At 44.7% G+C, this 19,377-nt stretch overlaps 1 protein-coding gene across 1 annotated transcript; it reads right to left on the bottom strand.

Moving 5' to 3' along the window:
- Positions 1-7,190: 7,190 nt before the first annotated feature.
- Positions 7,191-19,007, bottom strand: OSGIN1 (oxidative stress induced growth inhibitor 1). The gene is made up of 6 exons (XM_009320811.1): positions 18,895-19,007; positions 13,812-13,914; positions 11,136-11,272; positions 10,629-10,820; positions 10,205-10,296; positions 7,191-9,526 (listed from the first exon to the last, which is right to left on the bottom strand). Exons 2-6 carry the CDS (start codon positions 13,894-13,896, stop codon positions 8,533-8,535), a joined length of 1,500 nt encoding a protein of 499 aa, XP_009319086.1. The 5' UTR covers positions 13,897-13,914; positions 18,895-19,007; the 3' UTR covers positions 7,191-8,532.
- Between the last annotated feature and the right edge of the window lie 370 nt (positions 19,008-19,377).

Genomic DNA, 19,377 nt, shown 5'->3' with positions numbered 1-19,377 from the left:
CTAAAAATACAGCAGGGACCAGCTTCATCCAAGGGCCGCGTGGCGTTGGTGAAGGGCAGTTAAGCATCCCTAGAAAATGTCCGCTTTTAATTAAAAGCAACATCATTTCCCAGCTCCCTGTAATAATCTCACTACTCCTCCTCCACGAATGTGCTGCATTTCTCATCCAGATGAGCTGTCAGAAAAGAAAAAAACCCACATGCAGGTGGCAGTTCCAAGGCGTGATCAAATGGACCATCCTGCTTGCTGAGCTTTTCCCATGTAATATAAACTTGAAAGTAGTAAATAATTAATGAAATATCATCCTGACAAATCCGAGTATTAGGGAATCAGATGAATATGGAAATTATATTTCCGTATGGAAAATGCTTAGTTCTTTCACCAAGCAGGGGCCATTGGGACCTTCTAGCCTCAGAAAGAGTGAGAATTTGGGGCTCAGTCACTCAGCCCTTAACAGAATAAGCACTTTTATCCCGTGCATTTCCGCTTCCCTGATCAGTGCAATATTCAAAGACTATTGGGACTGCTCACATGAGGAAAGGGGTAAAGATGGTTCATCCATAATGATTTCCAACCGGAGTAAGACTTTATTGTTTCAGCTGCAGGATTGCTTTTAAAGCCCCACAATTTTCTTCACCTAATGCTGGGAAAGCGGCACATGCTCTGCTTGCAAACGGGGATCTGCTGCAGTGGAGCCCCAGCGCTTCCTCTGCAGCGAGTTGTTTCCCAGCACACGGATGGAGGGGTATCCATTACATTGTTTAAAGGAAGGGGGGAAAAAAAGCGCCTTTTGTTGGAAATGGATGTAACAGAGCGCAAAGAAGGTCACAGGGGACAGGCAGCCTGGGAACGGGCAATTCTACCTTCCTTTGATTTGCTTTCCTTTGTTTCGGGGTGAGAACATTTCACTTGGCCAGCTCTCGTCCAGCTCCCCCATTATGCCATATCCAGACTACTCAGTGGATGAAGTATTTGGAGTGTTACATCAGACAGATAACATTTGTTTGTATAACTTTATCTTTTTCTCAGACACTTGCTTCTCCATCTTCCTGAAAAATATTTATTTAAATATTTATATTTTCAGGAACATGAACTTATTTATATCAACCTCAGGATGACAGTCACCTTAACTATAAAATGATACAAGTGGTTGCTGCAGACCTCCGCAGCATTGCCCGGGAACTTTTTCTGCTTCTTACAAACACCAGTTCACCAAAACCAGAATTATGCAGGGAAAGAAACCAGTTCTGGTGAAACACAAATCTGGAAATGTCTCTTAGCTTTGAGATGGAAGCACTAGCCAAAAAGGGAGCCAGAAATCCACCCTAAAATCCCAGAGCTTACAGCGTTCATTGCAATGTCAGAGTGCTGCGTCTGACATTCTGCTATAAATCCCCAGTCGAACACTGGTTTCTGTTTCTGTTTCTAATGAAAAATTTCCAAAGGTCTTACTTCCACCTCTATGTAAAACAGAGGGAGGATTTTAAAGCTTTTGTTTTCAGGGGAGAAAACCTTCTTACTATTACACAGCTGATCAGGTCAAAGCCATCTTAGTTATACTCCAGCCAGCAAAAATACTGCCAGTTATTCATGCTCCTGAGAAATCTCTTTTGCTTAAACTTCATGAAAGTGCAATACGGGGGATGAGGTATGTTTCTGCAAATAGGTTACTTCAGGCAGTGTCAATCACATGTAACTCATTCATACGAAATGCTGCCCTTCTCACTGCTCGTGTGTCTTACTGCTCATTAATCGCCTTAATTTCCTGGGCAGCTGCCAGAGATGCCGTGACAAGAGCAGCATTTACAGAAAAGCTGCTCCAGCAATGCCTGTGGAAGGGAGGTTGGCAAACAGGTGCTGGAAATGGCTCAGGGAAAACTTTGATTGCAACATCTGGGCTTGGAGTCAGTGCTCCCACCATAGCACCCAGGACGGGCTCTCGCCTTTCTGGGTGCCGACACTGTCCTTCCCAACCAGCTGCAGGAAAACTGCTGGGGAGTGGATACCCCGCATCTCCGGTTTCCCTCTCCTGGCACTTTCCACATGCAGGGTCAGACCCTGCCGAACCTCTCCCATCTGCACGGCCCCCAGACCCATGCAAACACCCACGCATGCCCTGGGGAGGGCTGCCAGCTGCAGGCAGGGTTGCCACCCACCACCCTGGTGGGAGCGAGCCCAGAGCACATCCAACCCACAAAGCTGTTCAGAAGCATCGGCTGTGAAATCCCTCTAGCCCGGAGCCACAACATGTCAGCATCTGCTGCCGCTGCTTCTTTTCCAGGCTGCGGTTCGATCAAACAGTAAATCCAGCACTGGTGTCCCAGCAACCGGATTAAAAAAAAAAGGAGAAGAAGAAGAAAACTCAGCTGCACAGCACAGGGGATTCACATGGCATAAACTTTCCACCAGTTCAAATTTGCTTAGAAATGACACTGCTAAGTTAATTTTGTCCCACCCCCCTCGATGTCATCATGCCCATCACATGTACCCCTTTCCTCCCAGCTGCATGAGGCCGTACAGCCCCTGTGTCCCCTTTGGTCCCCAAGCAGGATGCCCTGTGAGGGATGGGCTCAATCCGGCACAGCCCGCGGTGCTCCTGGCACTGCAGCCACTGGGGCATCTGCATTCAGCATCCCACCACTTTGTCATTTGTTTGGTTTTGCTAGACTCTAATGTTTAAACTGAAAAGTCCATTTATTACCCCAGAAAAACACAAGGAATTTTTTTTTGACATACAAATTCCTTGGCTTTTTCAGCTGAAAGAAAGATCTATCGGTCTGTTTATTAGCTTTGAAAGCTTTCTATGCCTCTGAGGCCTCTGCTGACTCGGAGTTACGGTAATACTGGATAACTCGGGTATTAATGCCAAGTTGCAAATGAGGTTTGCTCCGCTGGGCCAGCTCTCAAAAGGAATGAATGTTGTAGGTCTGAAACTGTGTCTGTGGTCTCATAAAAAAGCACAGCTCTCCTGGTTTTCTATTTCTTTGCCATTAAAGGAATGATTTCATCCTGCCCTTCGCTTGTCCTCTGGTTAAAGTTTGCCTCCCTGGCAAAAGGTTCAGTGGCCTATAAAAGCGCAACTCAAATTTGGAGACTTACCCAATATAATATCCCAAAATCCGCACTTCGTCATCAGCAGTAACTTTACACGCTCACAACCCCTGTTGAACTGCTTCTTCATTCCTGGCTTGCAGTTAGCCACTATTTCACCAAGCAAACCCCCTCTGACCTGGCTCCGGTCTAACACCGTGGCCAAACCAGCTCTGTTTACACCCGGAGATAGCCAGGCTGTAATCAAACACCCTGGCTCGGCCAGCCGCCACGGGGACTGCAGCACTTTGCAGCTGCGTCCCAGTTCGTAAAGGTAGTCCCTGTGGTTATTTCACCAGCCCCTTTGCTTCCAGTGAGACTGAGATGTGGGAATTCACCTGCAGGGTAAATATCTTAAATAAATAGTGCTTGCACCTTCCCAACAGGGTTTCCTGGCTGGCGGTGATGCCGGTTACGGAGCAGGGCCACGCTGCCCGTGCATGCATGCTGCCTGGCTCGGGATTCCCCTCCTTTCCCTTGTTTCCAACTTGCTGCGGTGTAGCCATAAAATCAGGCAGAACCATCAACAGCGCTTCCAAGAAATGAATGCAACCAGCAAAAATTGGGCTGGAAAACAAAATCCATTCTGCTTCCCTTGCAGAAAGTTCATGGGAGCTGCCTGCTCTGCCCCTCCTCAGACAGACTCCTGTAAATTGATATATTAGCAGGCCCTGGTTCTCCGAGCCAAGCTTTGTAATATGGGTGCCCATACGGAGGAGAAGGGCGTATTCATATGGCCAAGGGCAGGAATACCGTGAGACGTTTTCCTTCCCACGCCAGAGCAGAATCTCTCTGCCTCCGAGCTGTACAAGCAGAGGATCCAGGTTTTGTCCTGGCCCTCAGGGCTTGGTCCCCAGGGACGGCAAAGGAAACTCTTCCTGGACAGCGGATCCGTGCAGATTTCCGGGCTCTGACAGAAGGCAGGATCCAGCCAACAACAGCAACAAAATTTGCGCTCCCTTTTCTTGCTCCCCTCTTAGCCACCCTCTAGCCAGGACCTTGCTTCGACCCTCGTGGCTTGCTTCAGAGCTCTGGAAGTCAGATGACTTTCCCTGGAGCCTCCAGGCTTGGTTCCAACTTGAAACCTCTTCTGCTAGAAGACACCCCCCTGCCACTGTCCACCCTCCAAGTGCCCCCCAGTTACAAGCAGCTTAGCACAACCTCAGAAGCTGTCGGTTAGCAGTGATGCGCTGGCTACTGGCCTGCACACAAATAGCTGTATTTCACAAATAAAGCAGGTTAATTTAAGCCACCACAGTCTGCAACAGTCTGACAGCTCCCTAAGGGTCCTTATAAAGCTCAGACTTAGGCAATCATCGGACTTGCAATGTATTGTAATGCTCTGTAGACCTTTTAAATAGAGTGGTCTGGCCAAGATGTGGCTGGATTTAGTTCTGTGCTCAAAGACAGAAGTGTGTCCGAAAAAAGTGAATGCCAAACAACTAAAGGGGTTCCCAAGACTATTTTACCGAAATAATTTCAATCCAGATGATACGTAAAAGATGGCTCTTTTTAGAAAGAGGATACCCTTCCCTTCATTTAAGAAACAAAAGCTCACAACGAACATGCTCTGATATCTCCTAAGTCCTTCACCAAAGCAAAAAGTAGAAGCAGTAAGTTTGTATGTTAATTGCATAATAAAAGGTACCTGAGTTTAGACTTGTACAGTCAGTTCTGCCACACCCGCAAGCATATTTGTTTAAAACGCATCAGCCTTGACTACAAGGACTCACTAGCACAATAAAATAAAAAAAACACAATTCTCTATTTTTGTCTTGCTGGTAAATTTCAAATCCTTGTTTCTGTTCTGGGTGCATAATTGTTCCTGGCAAGTGCCAGCGGGTCTCAGGAACTTGTTCTGCAAAGACACAAACTGGGGACTGATCGGTTCAGGGAGGAAACCAAAGGACGCTGAGGAACCCTGAAGGACAGAAAATGGGTGCCTGATGTGGAGCCCTTGTTGTGGAGTGACGAACATCACCTCTTAGCAGCAGCCAGAGGTATGAAAAAAAATAAAGCTGCTCTATCCGAATTGAGCAGAGCAGGGAGTTGCTTGAGGCTTCCCAGACTGACCTGCCCTGGTCACCGTGGCTGCAGAAGGTTCCCACTGGGCAGCGTGGAGAGGACACCAAAGGACTTGCAAGGGACAGAGAAAAGAAGCAGAGTGGTCTCCAACTTTAAATAGCCAGCTAACTCACCAAGGTAACCTCCCGGCTGGGCCTCATGTGCAGGAATGGAAAGGGTGGTGAAAGCATTTAGTATCTCGCCTGACAAAGCTGCGTCACTCCCATCGGTGGTGCGTGATGTGCAGAAGGCCCAGGAGACTATTTTTTTTCCTGGTACTATGGCATGCTGTAGGTCAAGGTTATAATGCACGGGTGAACCCCACACATAACAAAGCTGGTGTCTGTTGACTCTCACAGCTGATTGTTTTGGAACAATAATTCACATTTGCCTCCCTGGATACAGAGAACTGAATAACAACTTGGATTACCACTGTGGCAGTCTTGCCCTGAGGACTTGTTGAAGAGTAAACCACCACTTCTGCTATTGACAGCCTCTGCTTTGATAACCCTCCAGGGCAGAATGTAGGATATTTTCTAAGCATCAGTCATGAAAAACCACTTCCCTTTCCGGTCCTACACAGGGCAGGCAATCAGCTCATTCCTCCTGGGCAAGAAAGCCGGCTATTTAAAACATGGTCACCCAAGCTCCCCCGATGCAGGCACAGGCTGCTGCCCTAGTTAGGAGCTCCCTGGTGCAGGGCAAATTAGATCACCGTAATGCAATATGGGATACGGGAATGATCAGCATGAACACTGTGACTTTGATCTCAGTGATGGGAAGAGCAGCATTTCACTCGACACCAATCTTATGCCCTTATTCCCAGCACACTCCGATGCCCCTTGTTTTTTTAAGATACCCTTTGGCTTTTATTCTCCGCTTCATTTGCTTTTGATGCAGGAATTTGAGACCTAGCTGAAAATGGTATTTTTAGAAAGGTGAACATTGATCACTGATTTTTTTCTAGCAAAGGTCAGCTGCAGGAGAGGAACAGCACAATCCTGCACTGCTTGGGACATAAGCTCCCAAGAAGAGCATAAGGCAGGGTGAAAGGAGTATCAGCTCATCTCTCCTGGGGCGTACCAAAAACAGGTAAGATGGCACAGGACCACATTATCCATACTCAGAAATCCCCACATTGCCAGGAAAACAGATTCAGGGGAACAACTACCACCTCATTTAGAGCAATGCTGCCAAAGAGATCGCTGGGGGCATTGCTACCCCTCTGGCCAGTGAGCAATTACACAGACCAGGAGACTCATCCACACCACACCTCTGTGCCCACAAAATCCTGAGGGCCCTCCAGTCTCAGCCTTCAGAGAAGAATGAGGATTGGTGTTTTAACACATTGAGCCAGACTCTTCTCAGAGCTGTGCAGTGGGGAAAAAAAAAAAACCAACAACAAAGCACAAAAGAACGCAAGAGGCAGTAGATAAGCTGCAATAGGGACACTTCAACTAGTTCAGAAAACACCCCGAATTCTCAACAACAAAGGTGGTCAAATGTTGAATGGGGCAATCAAATGTCAACAGCGCAACCTCCATCCTGTGAGATATTCAAAGCTTTCCCCAACAAGGCACTGAGCAACCAGGACTAACTTCAAAGCTTGCCCTGTTTTAGTGGGGTTGCACCAGAGACCTTCAAATACCCCTTCGGATCTAAACTGTCTTATTGACTTACTGGACTAGGCCCTGATTTGGGATTTTTCCAGACAGGAGAAGACAGTAGGTAACAGGAAAGATATCTAAGATCCCCTAGGCAAGAACATGCTTGGCAAATAGCTTGGTTTGGTATTGCGTTTTAGCCTCACAAGAGATGGACACTGCCAAATCACTCTACAAGGGTTCTCCATCCCACTGGAGAGAGGAAGATACACAGAAAGCAAATCCATAGTGTTGTGCTCCTAGGGAGCGGAAAGATGCAGGATTTAGCAGGCACAAACCACACCCTGGTGCTTGCCAGGAAGCTGATGAACAGTTCGTTAGATCTTCTCTGGGTCAAAGATTCAAAGTCAGAGTTAAAAAACAAACACAGACTAAGTCTGAAGTCACTTTATTGAAAAATTTCATACAAGAATTGTCAGTGGCAAAAATACTCAAGTGTGATACAGCAACACCACAGACAAGCTCCTTAACACATCTCAAATTGAGGCTGATTCATTTACAAACGGCCACTGTCTCCACATTCTCAGCTTTCCAGAGACATGTGCAAGCATCCTGGCATGTCAGTGAGTTTCAGTGCAGCACAGGGAGCAGAGTCTGTCTTTACATCAAATAAGATTAGCTATGACTCTGATTTTTCCTGTAAGAGGTATGAAAGGCCTTGTAGGTCTGTTGAGAATGCTGTTTGCAACATAAGGCATCATTTCCACCCACCCCAGCTCATTCACTGACTGAAAGCTTGTAACAAAATATTTTGCCAATAAAAATCTTTTAGAAAACTAGTATAAAAAATTGCTATATATAGCATAAAACTATCAAAAAGTGACTGTGCCAATTTTCCCTTTACACAAATAGTATTCTTTAAAAAAAACACAACACATTACATTAGAAATTCACACAATATATAACATATTGTGTCTTTCTGAAATACTCTGTGCAGCAGAAGCCCCATAACTGCCCCCCCCAGGCAGTTACAAGACAGACCAGTAGCTCCCCTTTATTTCTGCTGTCTCTACAGCAGCTGCCAAGAATTTGGCTACGGTGGTTTTAGGATTTAGAAAGTGGAAAGCTGCAAGATGGCAAACCAAGTGTTTGTAAATCAGTACCATTCCTTCCCAAAAAGGAGAAAAAACCATCACAGGAATCTCTTGATTAAAAAGATATTACCTGTTGCTGGTGTCAGTGAGACAATACAGTACCTGCAGCATCTTTCAGTCATTTCTGGTCTAATAAGAACATACAGCCGAGCCACAGGAGCAAATAAAACCACATTGGCTTACTTTGTTTCATGAAAAAACACTGTAAGACACTGACAGACACAGGGTTGTCAGCCTGCTGTCTGGAAATAATTAATATTGCTTGTTCCCTAATTCAATTTTCAGCAACCTGGAAGGTGTTACATAGAAGAGCAATCACTATCTTGCCCCTTACTTTTCCAGGCACAAGATTCAAAGCCCCTGCAGCCTTCATGCACAGCTATGCAGGAAAGGAGCTGAATCCCCAGGGGTTGAAGGTACTGCTGTGTGTAAAACCCACTCTGTATTTGGTGACTTAATCTTCTCAAATAACTCAGCAAGAACTTAGTAACTCTCTGCATAACCTTGGAGAATACCAGGAGTAGGCTTTACATTTGAGGATGTAACCAATCAGATGACTTGCTTCTCTAAGAAAACAGCAGTAACCCATTCAGATACATTTAGCGTAGGGATTTTTTTTGTTAGGGGGGATTTTTGTTTGCTTTCTTCAACAGAGAGCTGGCAACAGCCAGAGCACCTCCCTGTACAAAGCGTACAAAGTTATCTCCAGCTAGAGGTCCTAGAGCATAAAGCCCTTTCTCCTGAGTGCATTCATAGGTGAATGGGTCAACATCTATGGGATTCCTCTTTGGATTGACTGGTTGGTCACTGTCCATTGCCAAGTCAATGCCATTATTTGGCAGAAAGGAGAGGTTGGGGTTTGAGCCAGTTAGAACAAGAGCCATGGAAATTTTATAAACTTTCTGGTAGCCATTCTTGTCTTGAAAGAGACATTTCTTGTCCTTGCCAAAGGATAGCACATGATGTTCAGGAAGGCTAATGTAACAGTCATAGGGCCCAGCACAAGCAGCTGACTGTTCTTTCATCATCTGATGGACTTTGTGGTATTCAGGGTACATCATTTTGGGGAGCTGGTTAAAAATAAGACCCGGATCGCTGACTCGTCTCCGAAAAACATGGATTACTGGAATATTGCAATGGTGAGCAAAGAGAATCGCATCAGCAGCTGTCAGACCAGCACCTACAATCAAGACTGGATCTGACATGATGCCAATGCTGCTGTTCTTCACTGCTTCCTCTAGGGCAGACAGCTGGTGATGGACATAGGAAAGGTTCTCTCCCTTGACCCCAAGCCAAGTAGGACTATCGTATGTTCCTGTAGCTAAGACCACATTCTCTGCATAGACGGAGAAGGGCTCTTTATCACCTTTCACAGTTTTGAAAAATCCATCCACCTGAAAGACCTCCATTCTTTTCTCATTGAAGTTCCAGAGTGAGTCACTATTCTCCTGCAGATCTTTCTGTGCGTGGTTGGAGATGCTCTCTGCACTCACTTTCCTCACAGAGGTCACAACAGTACCACATCTGAAATTCTTCTGCAGTCCTTTCTTCATCACATAGTGTTGGTAATATTGAGCAATGTCTTTTGCTGTGGCTCTATTGTTTCTGAGGCCTCTGTAATAAGTAGAAACAAAGGTCAAGCAGCAGTTAAGTAAGAGACTGGAATTTCTCCCCTCTTCCACTGAATGTATCCTAGAGCCATCTATCCTGGCACTACCAGAGAAGACTTAACTAGTTTCCCTGACTTCAGCAAAGTTATTCCTGGTACATAGAGCTAACACTCAGGTCCACAAGCTGTTGGACAGAGGCAGCTTTCTCTAGCATGAATCCCATCCCTAAGAACATGGTTCCTCATTTATGCCTTCCTCTCACATCTTGCCTCTATTCCATTTTTAACTCCTGGACTTTTTAAGATTAACCGTTACGCATCTCAAGAGCAGAAGCACCTCAGAGACAGCACAGTAGCTCAGCTGATTATACTTGTCATTAGGGACAGCAGCAGTAGACACAGAAGTCAGATGACCATGCCTTTTCCAAGCTTTATTCAGAACTCATGGTCACTGTGATCCATCTCCCCAGCGGGCATTGAGCAGGACACATTCTGAGTAGCATTGCAACTTTACCCGAATCCATTCTGCATTCAGTGATTTTTACTGGGGGGTGGGAGAGTGTCCTTTCTCTCACTAGAATCATCCGTAACAGATGGGTGGCTACATTCAGGAAGTCCACTCCACTCCAGGCTCCCAAATAACCTCCGGATGTTTGCAAATAATCACATCATAGATATCTTACCTTCTCTTTTGCTTTAGCCAGTCCTTGAATGGGAGATCTGGGAGTCCCATCCATTCCCCTCTGCTCAAGGTAATCATAGAGCCCTCAATAGACTGGAACAAGAAACACAGTAAAATGACTTTTAGTTATTTAATATAAGAAGTGAAATGCAATTTTCTCATATTTCAATATGGCACAGATCATTAAATCAGTGATTTCCTCTGATCTGCCGTCATGGATGATCATCCATGTTGTCCAAAGAGAACAACAGACTGGAAATATAAATGCCTCTCGTGCTTTTTTTCCTTTTAAACTTCTGCTTGTTTATATACATAAAATCAAACGTGGCTGACTGGCATATTAGAGGAGCTTTTGCCTCTCCAGTCAACACATTTGGCTATCTTACAACATGCAGACCTAAGCAGTTAGGCTTCACTTCACATACATGCCAGGCACCTCCAGGAGCGTTTCTGCCAAGGACCAGGTGGGGGACGGCTCTGTTGGTCTCGTGCCACCAAGTGAGGACAGATTCTGCTGTTCCACCAAAGTCTGTGTCTGGACGCTGAAGAGTATCAAACAGAAGAGCCACAGGGCTGTGGGATCGTCCCTCCAAGCCTTCAGACAGATATTCCAAATCCTAGAGAGAGGCAGATCAGATGCTCAAAACGCATATCCTGCCAGGCAGCAGACTGCTTGTTACTCCAGTATTTCCAATCAGTGGTTTTGGTGTTCTATGAAGCTCGTTTACTGGCACACAGACTCTGTTATTGCCCAAGGATTACCTCAAGGATCCAATGCTGACATTTCATACAAGGGAGATCTGGACAACTAAAAGTACTTTGCTTAAGGCTCATTCTGTCTGTGTACTTTGAAAATTCAAATGAGGTTATAATTTACAATATACCCCTAGGATGCTTTACTATAATGTTATACTGTTTCTCTTTACACGAACCTGGTCCAAAATGGAGATATCTGGTGCCTCTTCCAGTTTCCTCTGAAGAATGGGATGAGGATGAAGAGAGTCTCTTTTGAAGTAAGGGATGTAGCCTGACAGCAAATATGAGAGACAGATTCCTGAAGGTCCATTCCCTAAAAAGACACAATGGAGAAGAATTTATACTCCTGCAGATAGAGCAGCCCTTTGAGAAGTGTTTCTAATATCCAGACCAATTCAAAGGATAAGACACTGCTGCCAATACAGGGGACTTTCTATTCCAGGTTGACCACTGACCTATTCGATGGAGTTGGGGAAGTTGTTTTACCCTTATGTCCCCTTTTCCTCCTCAGTTGCATCTCTTTGCATTGCAAGGTCTTCAGAACTTGCTGAAAAGACATTGAGTTAAACAAGCCAGAGGTTAACCTCACCTGAAGCTTGAAGTCTCTAGCATGCTGACGAATTGAGTTACTGCTCATTAACTTCTTTAAAGGTTTAGAAACTGGTCACATACTGGTTGGGGGTCTCAGCTCTCCTGGATGCACATTTCACACCAGTGCAGAGTAGTTCACTGTGCACAGGATACAGAGTAAGTCCAGAAAAGAGAGTGACTATTCAAATGAAGGGGAAACAGCTCTGCTCAGTAAGAAATCCCATCTAATAAGGGATATCTGGCAATAGCAGTTTTGACTAACGGGTCCTGAGGACACTTTCAAATGGGAACCGGCCCTACCATGGTACCGCAGGCAGTGTGTTAAGGAAAAAAAAGTCTCTCTGCCATGCCAAGACACTCCCCCAAGAATACAGTACTTTGAACAGGTTGCTGGATGCCTGCTGACCACCCAACAGCCAGTGGAAAAACTTGATATATGTGACTGCAAAGCCCAGTGAGAGTAGCCCGTGGAAAGTTTTCACATGGCTGTTCTCCAGTATGTTTAGTATTTTACAGTGTCTGCATAACCAGGTGTCAGCTTCTCTGGCTGCTCAGGCTTTGCTGCTCACTAGTATGTGACTAACCACCATTACATAATGCAGTGACGATGTAGGGGAGGAGAGCTGAAGTGACACAGCAGCCTGCAGCAGGCTGTGTTGACCCAGTGCCCGTGCTGCATGTATGAGTGACTGGAGCAAAGGCTGCTTCTTGGGGATTTGAGATAGAGGGAGGCTCAGGCTGTAACACTAACAGCGAGCTGAGCTATGTGAAGGGCAGTACGTGCCACAGCTGGGGCCAAAGTCTGCTTTGCTGAGCGAGGACCAGCAGCTGCAGGTCAGTGTTTGGAATATTCCACTTGCAGGAAAGTTATCTAAAACCAACAGCAACAGTAATTAAAAGCAAACTAAACTGTAGCTATAGTAAAATGTAACACCTTTCAGCTTACTCCTTTGCTTTAGGAAGTACAAGGAGGTATTTAAGCCAAACTTCATCATTTGAGTGCACAACACTCAGCAACACACACAGAGTACTTACTCTGAACCACACCTAAGTTTGATATGGATGGTCACAAGCTCAGCTGCTTCTGGGGCTCAAACTATTCTAGAAAGCAACTGCTTTCATGAGGCTGCCAGCACAGCAGAGGGAGTCCACAGCCTTCTCGGAGCAGGGCCTGGGGAAGTAGCTGGAACCTGTGTGCAATGTCCAGCTGCAGTGAAACAGCAGCTTCAGTCCCACAGCCTCCTCAGAGTGCACATCCTCACACTGGTGCTTGTGAGGCTTTAGTGATATATCCACATTGGGTCCTTGTATAGGTGCACTAGGGATGTACCAAAATATCCTCCCTCCCACCTAAAGACTTGTACAACTGGGCAGTACAAAGTCACTCTCAGACTAGAACCTGCTGGTAGTAGTGTCCTTGTCAAACTCACTGTTAGCAAGGATTAAGTGTGATTTATGTGGTGCACTAACTTTGGACTAGCTTTCTTGGGGGCTATAAATTAGATGACAGATAAGGAAGGAACCCAGCTCTACGAGGCATTTAAACAGATGCTCAGATGAACAGGGTCCAACACCTGCGCTCGAGCACAGCTCATGGTCGGTCACAGAGGGGAAGGCACTGACATCACTACTTGTGCTTTGCTCCAAGAATCACCTCACATTACAAAGCTCCCCTCTTGCAAAGAAGACAAGATAGTTACTACATAACCTGTTTTCTAAACTAGGAGAAAACCCACAGCTTTTTACCATTCTATTAAATCTGTATAAAATCAGCGTAGCTGACTTGCTTTTTAAAAGAAATCAGTAAAAATTGTCATGAAACTTTAACAACATCTGAAGCACTTTCTAATCACACACAATGGGGAAAAAAGATCACATAAACACACCTCTAATTCAAGCACTACAGATAGTTAACTTGCTGTGAAGTGATTATCTGTAGTGAGAAGGTTTCAAACCCTTCTAAATACCCAACAGAGAAAAACCAGGCCCAGCTGAACTGGTGCCCAAAAAGTTACCAATTTTTCTATTAACAAAGAGGTATGTGTTTTAGTTTGTCAAATACCTGGTTCCCTACTTCCCACAATTCTTAGTGGTCTTTCTCTTAGTACTAGAGAAAGTTTGGTTGTCAGGGAAAGGAGTCAGAAACAGTGGCCAGGCATTTCTGGTTTGAGTAAGAACACATGGAACAAGAGCTGAAGACAGCAAGTCCAAAGCAACAACAGCACTAGAGAAAATAGCAATGCTGGCAGCAGCAAACTTACCTATGATCACGACAGGCAGTGGCTTGGACCCACTCTTATTTTGGGGTCTGTTCAATAACGCATACATCTTCCTGTCCGGAAGCATTTAGGTCCTGGAGTCTACCTGTTAAAACAAGTAAGTTTTGAATTATTTGCTTTTTTGACAAAACACAGGACTTTCTATAGCCTACAAACCCAGGCTGATCTAAAGTATTATCCTTGCGTTGCAGACCATCACATTACACTTCCACACTCAGGACAGGCCTGCTTATCTTCTCCTCCTGCCCCCAATACCGAAGGATGATTCCCTGATTATACCATAAAAAAGGGAGAGGACCCTTATCTTTCTCTTCCACACACAAATTCCAGGCCCTCCAGAACAGCTGGCAACTTCAGTAACTCTCTGACTACAGTAACTGATGTGTTGCAGCTTGTTAAAGAAAACTTTGCTTTTGCCCATACTGTGTAGAAAAAATTATTGCCATAATTACCATGAACCCATTCATGAATGCTTTGTACTTTTTAAAGCAACTTGTGCATTTATTTATAAGTAGAGCAAACCTCACTCAAGACTTTGGCCCAAAGACTGGAAATCTCTTGTCTGCATTTTCAAATATGTGCCATTCCATCACTAAAGGGTTTTTTGGGAAGTGCTAGTTTAGTTCCTGAACCTTCTTTCTTAATTTTCCAGAAACTAGAGAGTTCTCGGTCTGAACAAGTAAATAACAACAAGTCTTTAAAGAAAATATACAAAAAATTATTATCTTGGAGAATAAGGTGTCATTAGAATGGAATCCACAAAACTCATCTGATTGTTGTGCAGATATTCAATGAACAGTGAATCAAAGTTTTTTGCCATTCCTGCAGGAATCCTACCATGTCAAATAATGACTTCTTTCATTTTCCAGGGAATTCAACTATACTGTCACTAATCTAGAGAAGTTAAAGAGTTATTTTTACCACAGTGAAAGTGAAATTTTCAAAATTCAGCACAAGCTTTTAAGTTATTCTACAGAGAACAGAGTCTTTTCTAAAAACATTACTCTCATTTTGGAAAGCTAAGTAAAAATTCACTGAATGGCATGACTTTGTTCAGTGGGGCATGCTCTCCACACCCTTTTCAAGCACAGAAAGGTCTTTGGCAAGCACACTGCACGCTCCCATAAGGTCTGGCACATCACTGCCTTTGACACAGGTATTGCAGCAAATGTCATCCTACAAGTGTAATGCTCCACTTTAAGCCTGACATTTACATCACCAGCAACTACAGTAATGTGGTAAGACCCTGGTGATTGAATGGGCAGCCAGAAAACCACAGGTGAGTTTAGGATTCACAGAATCCCAGGCTTCAGGAGGAGTCTTGTAAGTGCATTTGCCTGCAAGGATGTGACAATGTATGTTAACTGTATGAGATTCAACAAGGCCAAGTGCCGGGTCCTGCACTTGGGCCACAACAACCCCATGCAGCGCTACAGACTTGGGGAAGAGTGGCTGGAAAGCTGCCCAGTGGAAAAGGACCTGGGGGTGCTGGTTAACAGCCGGCTGAACATGAGCCGGCAGCGTGCCCAGGCGGCCAAGAAGGCCAATGGCATCCTGGCCTGTATCAGAAATAGTGTGGCCAGCAGGAGTAGGGAGGTGATCGTGCCCCTGTACTTGGCACTGGTGAGGCCGCACCTCGAACGCTGTTTTCAGTTTTGGGCCCCTCACTACAAGAAGGACATCGAGGTGCTGGAGTGTGTCCAGAGAAGGGCAACAAAGCTGGTGAGGGGTCTGGAGAACAAGTCTGATGAAGAGCGGCTGAGGGAACTGGGGTTGTTTAGCCTGGAGAAAAGGAGGCTGAGGGGAGACCTTATCGCGCTCTACAACTACCTGAAAGGAGGCTGTAGCGAGGTGGGGGTCGGTCTCTTTTCCCAAGTAACAAGCGATAGGACGAGAGGAAATGGCCTCAAGTTGTGCCAGGGGAGGGCCCAGGGAAGTGGTTGAGTCACCATCCCTGGAGGTATTTAAAAGACGTGTAGATGAGGTGCTTAGGGACATGGTTTAGCGGGCATGGTGATGTTGGGTTGACGGTTGGACTCGATGATCTTAGAGGTCTTTTCCAACCTTAATGATTCTATGATTCTATGACAATTCTCATATACACCAATATACAGCCATCACTGGACTAGACAGAGTTATTCCAAGAGGACTGGGTTCATCCAAGTAGAGGCACATAAGGCTTACAAGTTGAATTCAAAACTAGCAGCTTTGTCCAAATTTTTGGATCACAGTTTAGTAACACTTACTGGTTGCCTATTACCACTTAACTAAGCATTAGTCTAAGAGACTCATGCATTTTGCCTGACAGGGCAAGAACCACTTAAAAGATATAATAGTCGTGCTTTCTAATTTAAGTCATTTCAAGCATCCAGCTTTGAAGAGAGTTGGATTTCAAGGAAACTTAGGTTCCCAGTTTAATTGAGACTCGAAGGTAGATGCATACACTACGGAAGATGAACACTTCCATGCGTTCTGTCCATACCGAGGCATGCATTAACCCCTTAAGGCATATTTAACCCAACCCTGGTAGCTGCAGGAGCACAGCCTAACTGCCCAAGTATTTCCCCAGCCTTTTGGGTAGGTTCTGCCACATGAATCAAAACCTGCACCACCTTCAGCAGATTGTTGTGTAAATTTACCCCCAAATAATTCCCTGCTACAAAGCTCCAGAGTCGCAATTGGTAGAATTCAGCAGTAGCATCTGGCATGGCCAGAGACACCAAAGGAACAGGACACTGACGTGACCAGTAAGGTATTCCCCTCAAACCAGCTAAACCACAGTACCTATCCGAAGGTTAGCAGACGTTTCCTCTCCATGGTAACAAATAAATCCCTTTCCATGGCTGTACTACGCAAGAACACAAGTTCTTATTAATTTTTCCTAACACAGAGTGCACATCTTATTTCTATGAAACTATTGGGAGTCTGGAAGAGGTAAGCAAGATCTCTGGAAGCAATCTTCCAGGTTTCTGCTCCATAGCACACTGCAGCAGCATGCACGGAAAGACTGTATGTGCTCTGTAGACAGTGGTAACCCAGCAACATCCGTGGGATTTTTGCTGGAAGCAAGGACTAACCCAGGACAGCACATGGCAACAGTTCCAGGAGAGCGGCAAAGCCAGCATATAAATAACGAGCCTGCAAGCCCATTTGTAAGACTTGGGCACAAAGTCATGCCATTGTGTGCGAGCATTTTTCTGGAGGAGCCTGAAGAGGACAAAAAAGGCACAAGATGTTAGAAGTCAGTCTTTTTTGCTTTAGAGGAAGGTTGCGCCTTGGCTCCTGGCCATTGCAATATGCCACCCTACCCCACCCTGATAGAGAGCAAAGCCAGCAGCCGCAGGCTCACTGATAACGCTCCTCATTTCACCCTCCTCCTCCATTCTGTACCTTCTGAGACATCAAAAAGGAGCATTTGCTGGAATTAAACCAAACCCTAATGACTAGAGGAGCACAATTGTTATTCTGATGAAATTACTAGATCCATGCACATACATGACTATTTTTGGCCATGGTTTTATTCAGGATCTGGGTTCACAAAACCCCACAATGACCATTTTAGTGCTACACGCTTTGTTTCCTGAAGTTTTCACACTGGACAATTCTATCAACACAAGATTAACCATCAGAGATGCTTCTGTTTATGCTAGCATGTCTCTACAAATGGGAGAAGTCCCTTCCATATCCTATAGTTGCCATCTTTATAATTCATAGTTAATAATTCTTCTTTTTAAGTAGAAAGTGAACCAGATGTCGAACCTGTTCATAGCTATTCCCATCCTGTAGGCTAAATGTTTGACTTCTGGGGGTAAAACTGAGCTCAGAGCACCTCAGGCATTTTGGTTTCAGGCCAAATGTTCGCTTTTCCTGCCATTAGAAGTAAAGGTGGATTATTTTAATTTTTTTTTTTTTTTGGCAATCTTAGAATCAAGGGACCACATATACCTCCATAACCTGTACAGCTAATACAGTGTAGCAGATGAAAGCCTGTTCTTGCAGAGGCTATTGGAAAGCATACAGGACATATTGAAGTTCATTTCAAATCTATACAGAACTAGTTAGCAGCAAGAGAAAGCCTGAGCTAGCAAAAAAACCCAAGACTGCTCTTCCCACCCTCCTTTTATGTAGAGTAGGCTGCTGGGCACTCACACTTAGTCAACTTAGTGACACTGATCCCTGTTTTGGCTCCTGCTTTAGGCTTCCTACTTTAAACGGGTGTCTCTTTCCTCCTCTTCATTTGGGAGCATGCTGCAAGCTCCACAATTTATCTCCTCGCTGCTTCCAAAGCATTTCAGTGTCTATGTGATGTTACATAATTGTTCTGGCTTGGAAAAGCACCCAGCTCATTCTGGGCCAAACTCTGCATACCTTCCTGACACAGCCTTAAGCCTAGAGGGACTGTAACTCACATAAAGTCGGTCAGCATGGCCCCTAGTAGTTTCAGGCTGCACGATTGAAACAGGTTTTAAGTGAGTAAAAGAAAAAGCAAATATGCATTTAGCAAGACAATGACACTAGATGATCTTTAGCAGAAATAAAAAGCCCAGTTACATCAGCCATATGCAAGTAGCTCTCCCTATAACATCAATGAGAGTTTTGCTCAACTAAGGACCACCAAGAGTGGCCTGTACAGCACAAGGGGAGAGTTCGAGAGCAGTGCAGTCAGTATATATAAATAATGGAAGAGACTAAAAGAGCTACCATGACACTCAGGTTTAAACAAGAACAATGCTAACACAAATGCAACAGTTTTCTTCAGCTTCTTTTCTTCATCAACCCATTCATTTCACCAGCAGTTTTTAAACTTTAATTCATTAGTGCTTTTAAAAAACAGAAATCTCAATAGCTTTTACATTTTATACTTGCCTACAAGTTTCAGAAGTTTGTTTTTCCCCCTCCACTTGCATTATCACTCTTATGTGCCAGGCCAGTTACCCCAGAAACACAAAGTATGTGGAAAATTCACCTTTATGGTACATAAAAGTAATACCTTTCTAAAAACACCCCTGTGATATTCAGAAAGCAATGTTACAGTATGCCAGACATTTACTTATAGCCTTCTTACCTTTAGCAGCAGGTCTGATGAGAAACAAGATCTTTATGAAAATGCCTGTACAGTCAGGAAAGCCAACCAAACTACAAGCCTTGAATCCTGCCTCTGCTCTAAGACAGCTGTTTAAATATAGTAGGCTACCAGCACTAAGAGAGGAGAGGAGGAGCTGAAATGAATGGAGGCGGAGCAAGGAAAATACTTATAAGCATGAGTCAGCAGGACAATTATGCTGCCTCCCTTCCCAGCTTGTGAATGAATGATGTAGTGATTTTCCTTAGTAATGTTCAGCTGACTACATGACTACAGCAAAAGCAGGCTTATAGGAGCCATGCATGGCAGGAGTCCTGCATTGAACAAATATCTTCATTTTTAACCCTCAGGGCAAATTAAAACCTGAGACTTCATAAAATCCAATGCTTCCTGTGGCAGAACTGGGTTTTTCCTCTGTATTTTAAAGGAAAACTGCTAGCTATAATTGCAGGTGGGAATAAAAGC

This window comes from Pygoscelis adeliae, unplaced genomic scaffold, assembly GCF_000699105.1.
Source record: "Pygoscelis adeliae isolate BGI_AS28 unplaced genomic scaffold, ASM69910v1 Scaffold63, whole genome shotgun sequence".
Lineage (NCBI taxonomy): Eukaryota > Metazoa > Chordata > Aves > Sphenisciformes > Spheniscidae > Pygoscelis > Pygoscelis adeliae.
This window is presented reverse-complemented; position numbering and strand designations above follow the sequence as displayed.

Excerpts from the sequence above, each read along its gene's own strand:
- OSGIN1 (XM_009320811.1), bottom strand. The coding sequence starts at position 13,896 with ATGCTTCCGGACAGGAAGATGTATGCGTTATTGAACAGACCCCAAAAT. Across the intron at positions 10,821-11,135 it reads ATATCTCCATTTTGGACCAG|GATTTGGAATATCTGTCTGA; the intron begins GTTCGTGTAAAG and ends GCCTCTCTCTAG. Across the intron at positions 9,527-10,204 it reads TGGCTAAAGCAAAAGAGAAG|AGGCCTCAGAAACAATAGAG; the intron begins GTAAGATATCTA and ends TACTTATTACAG.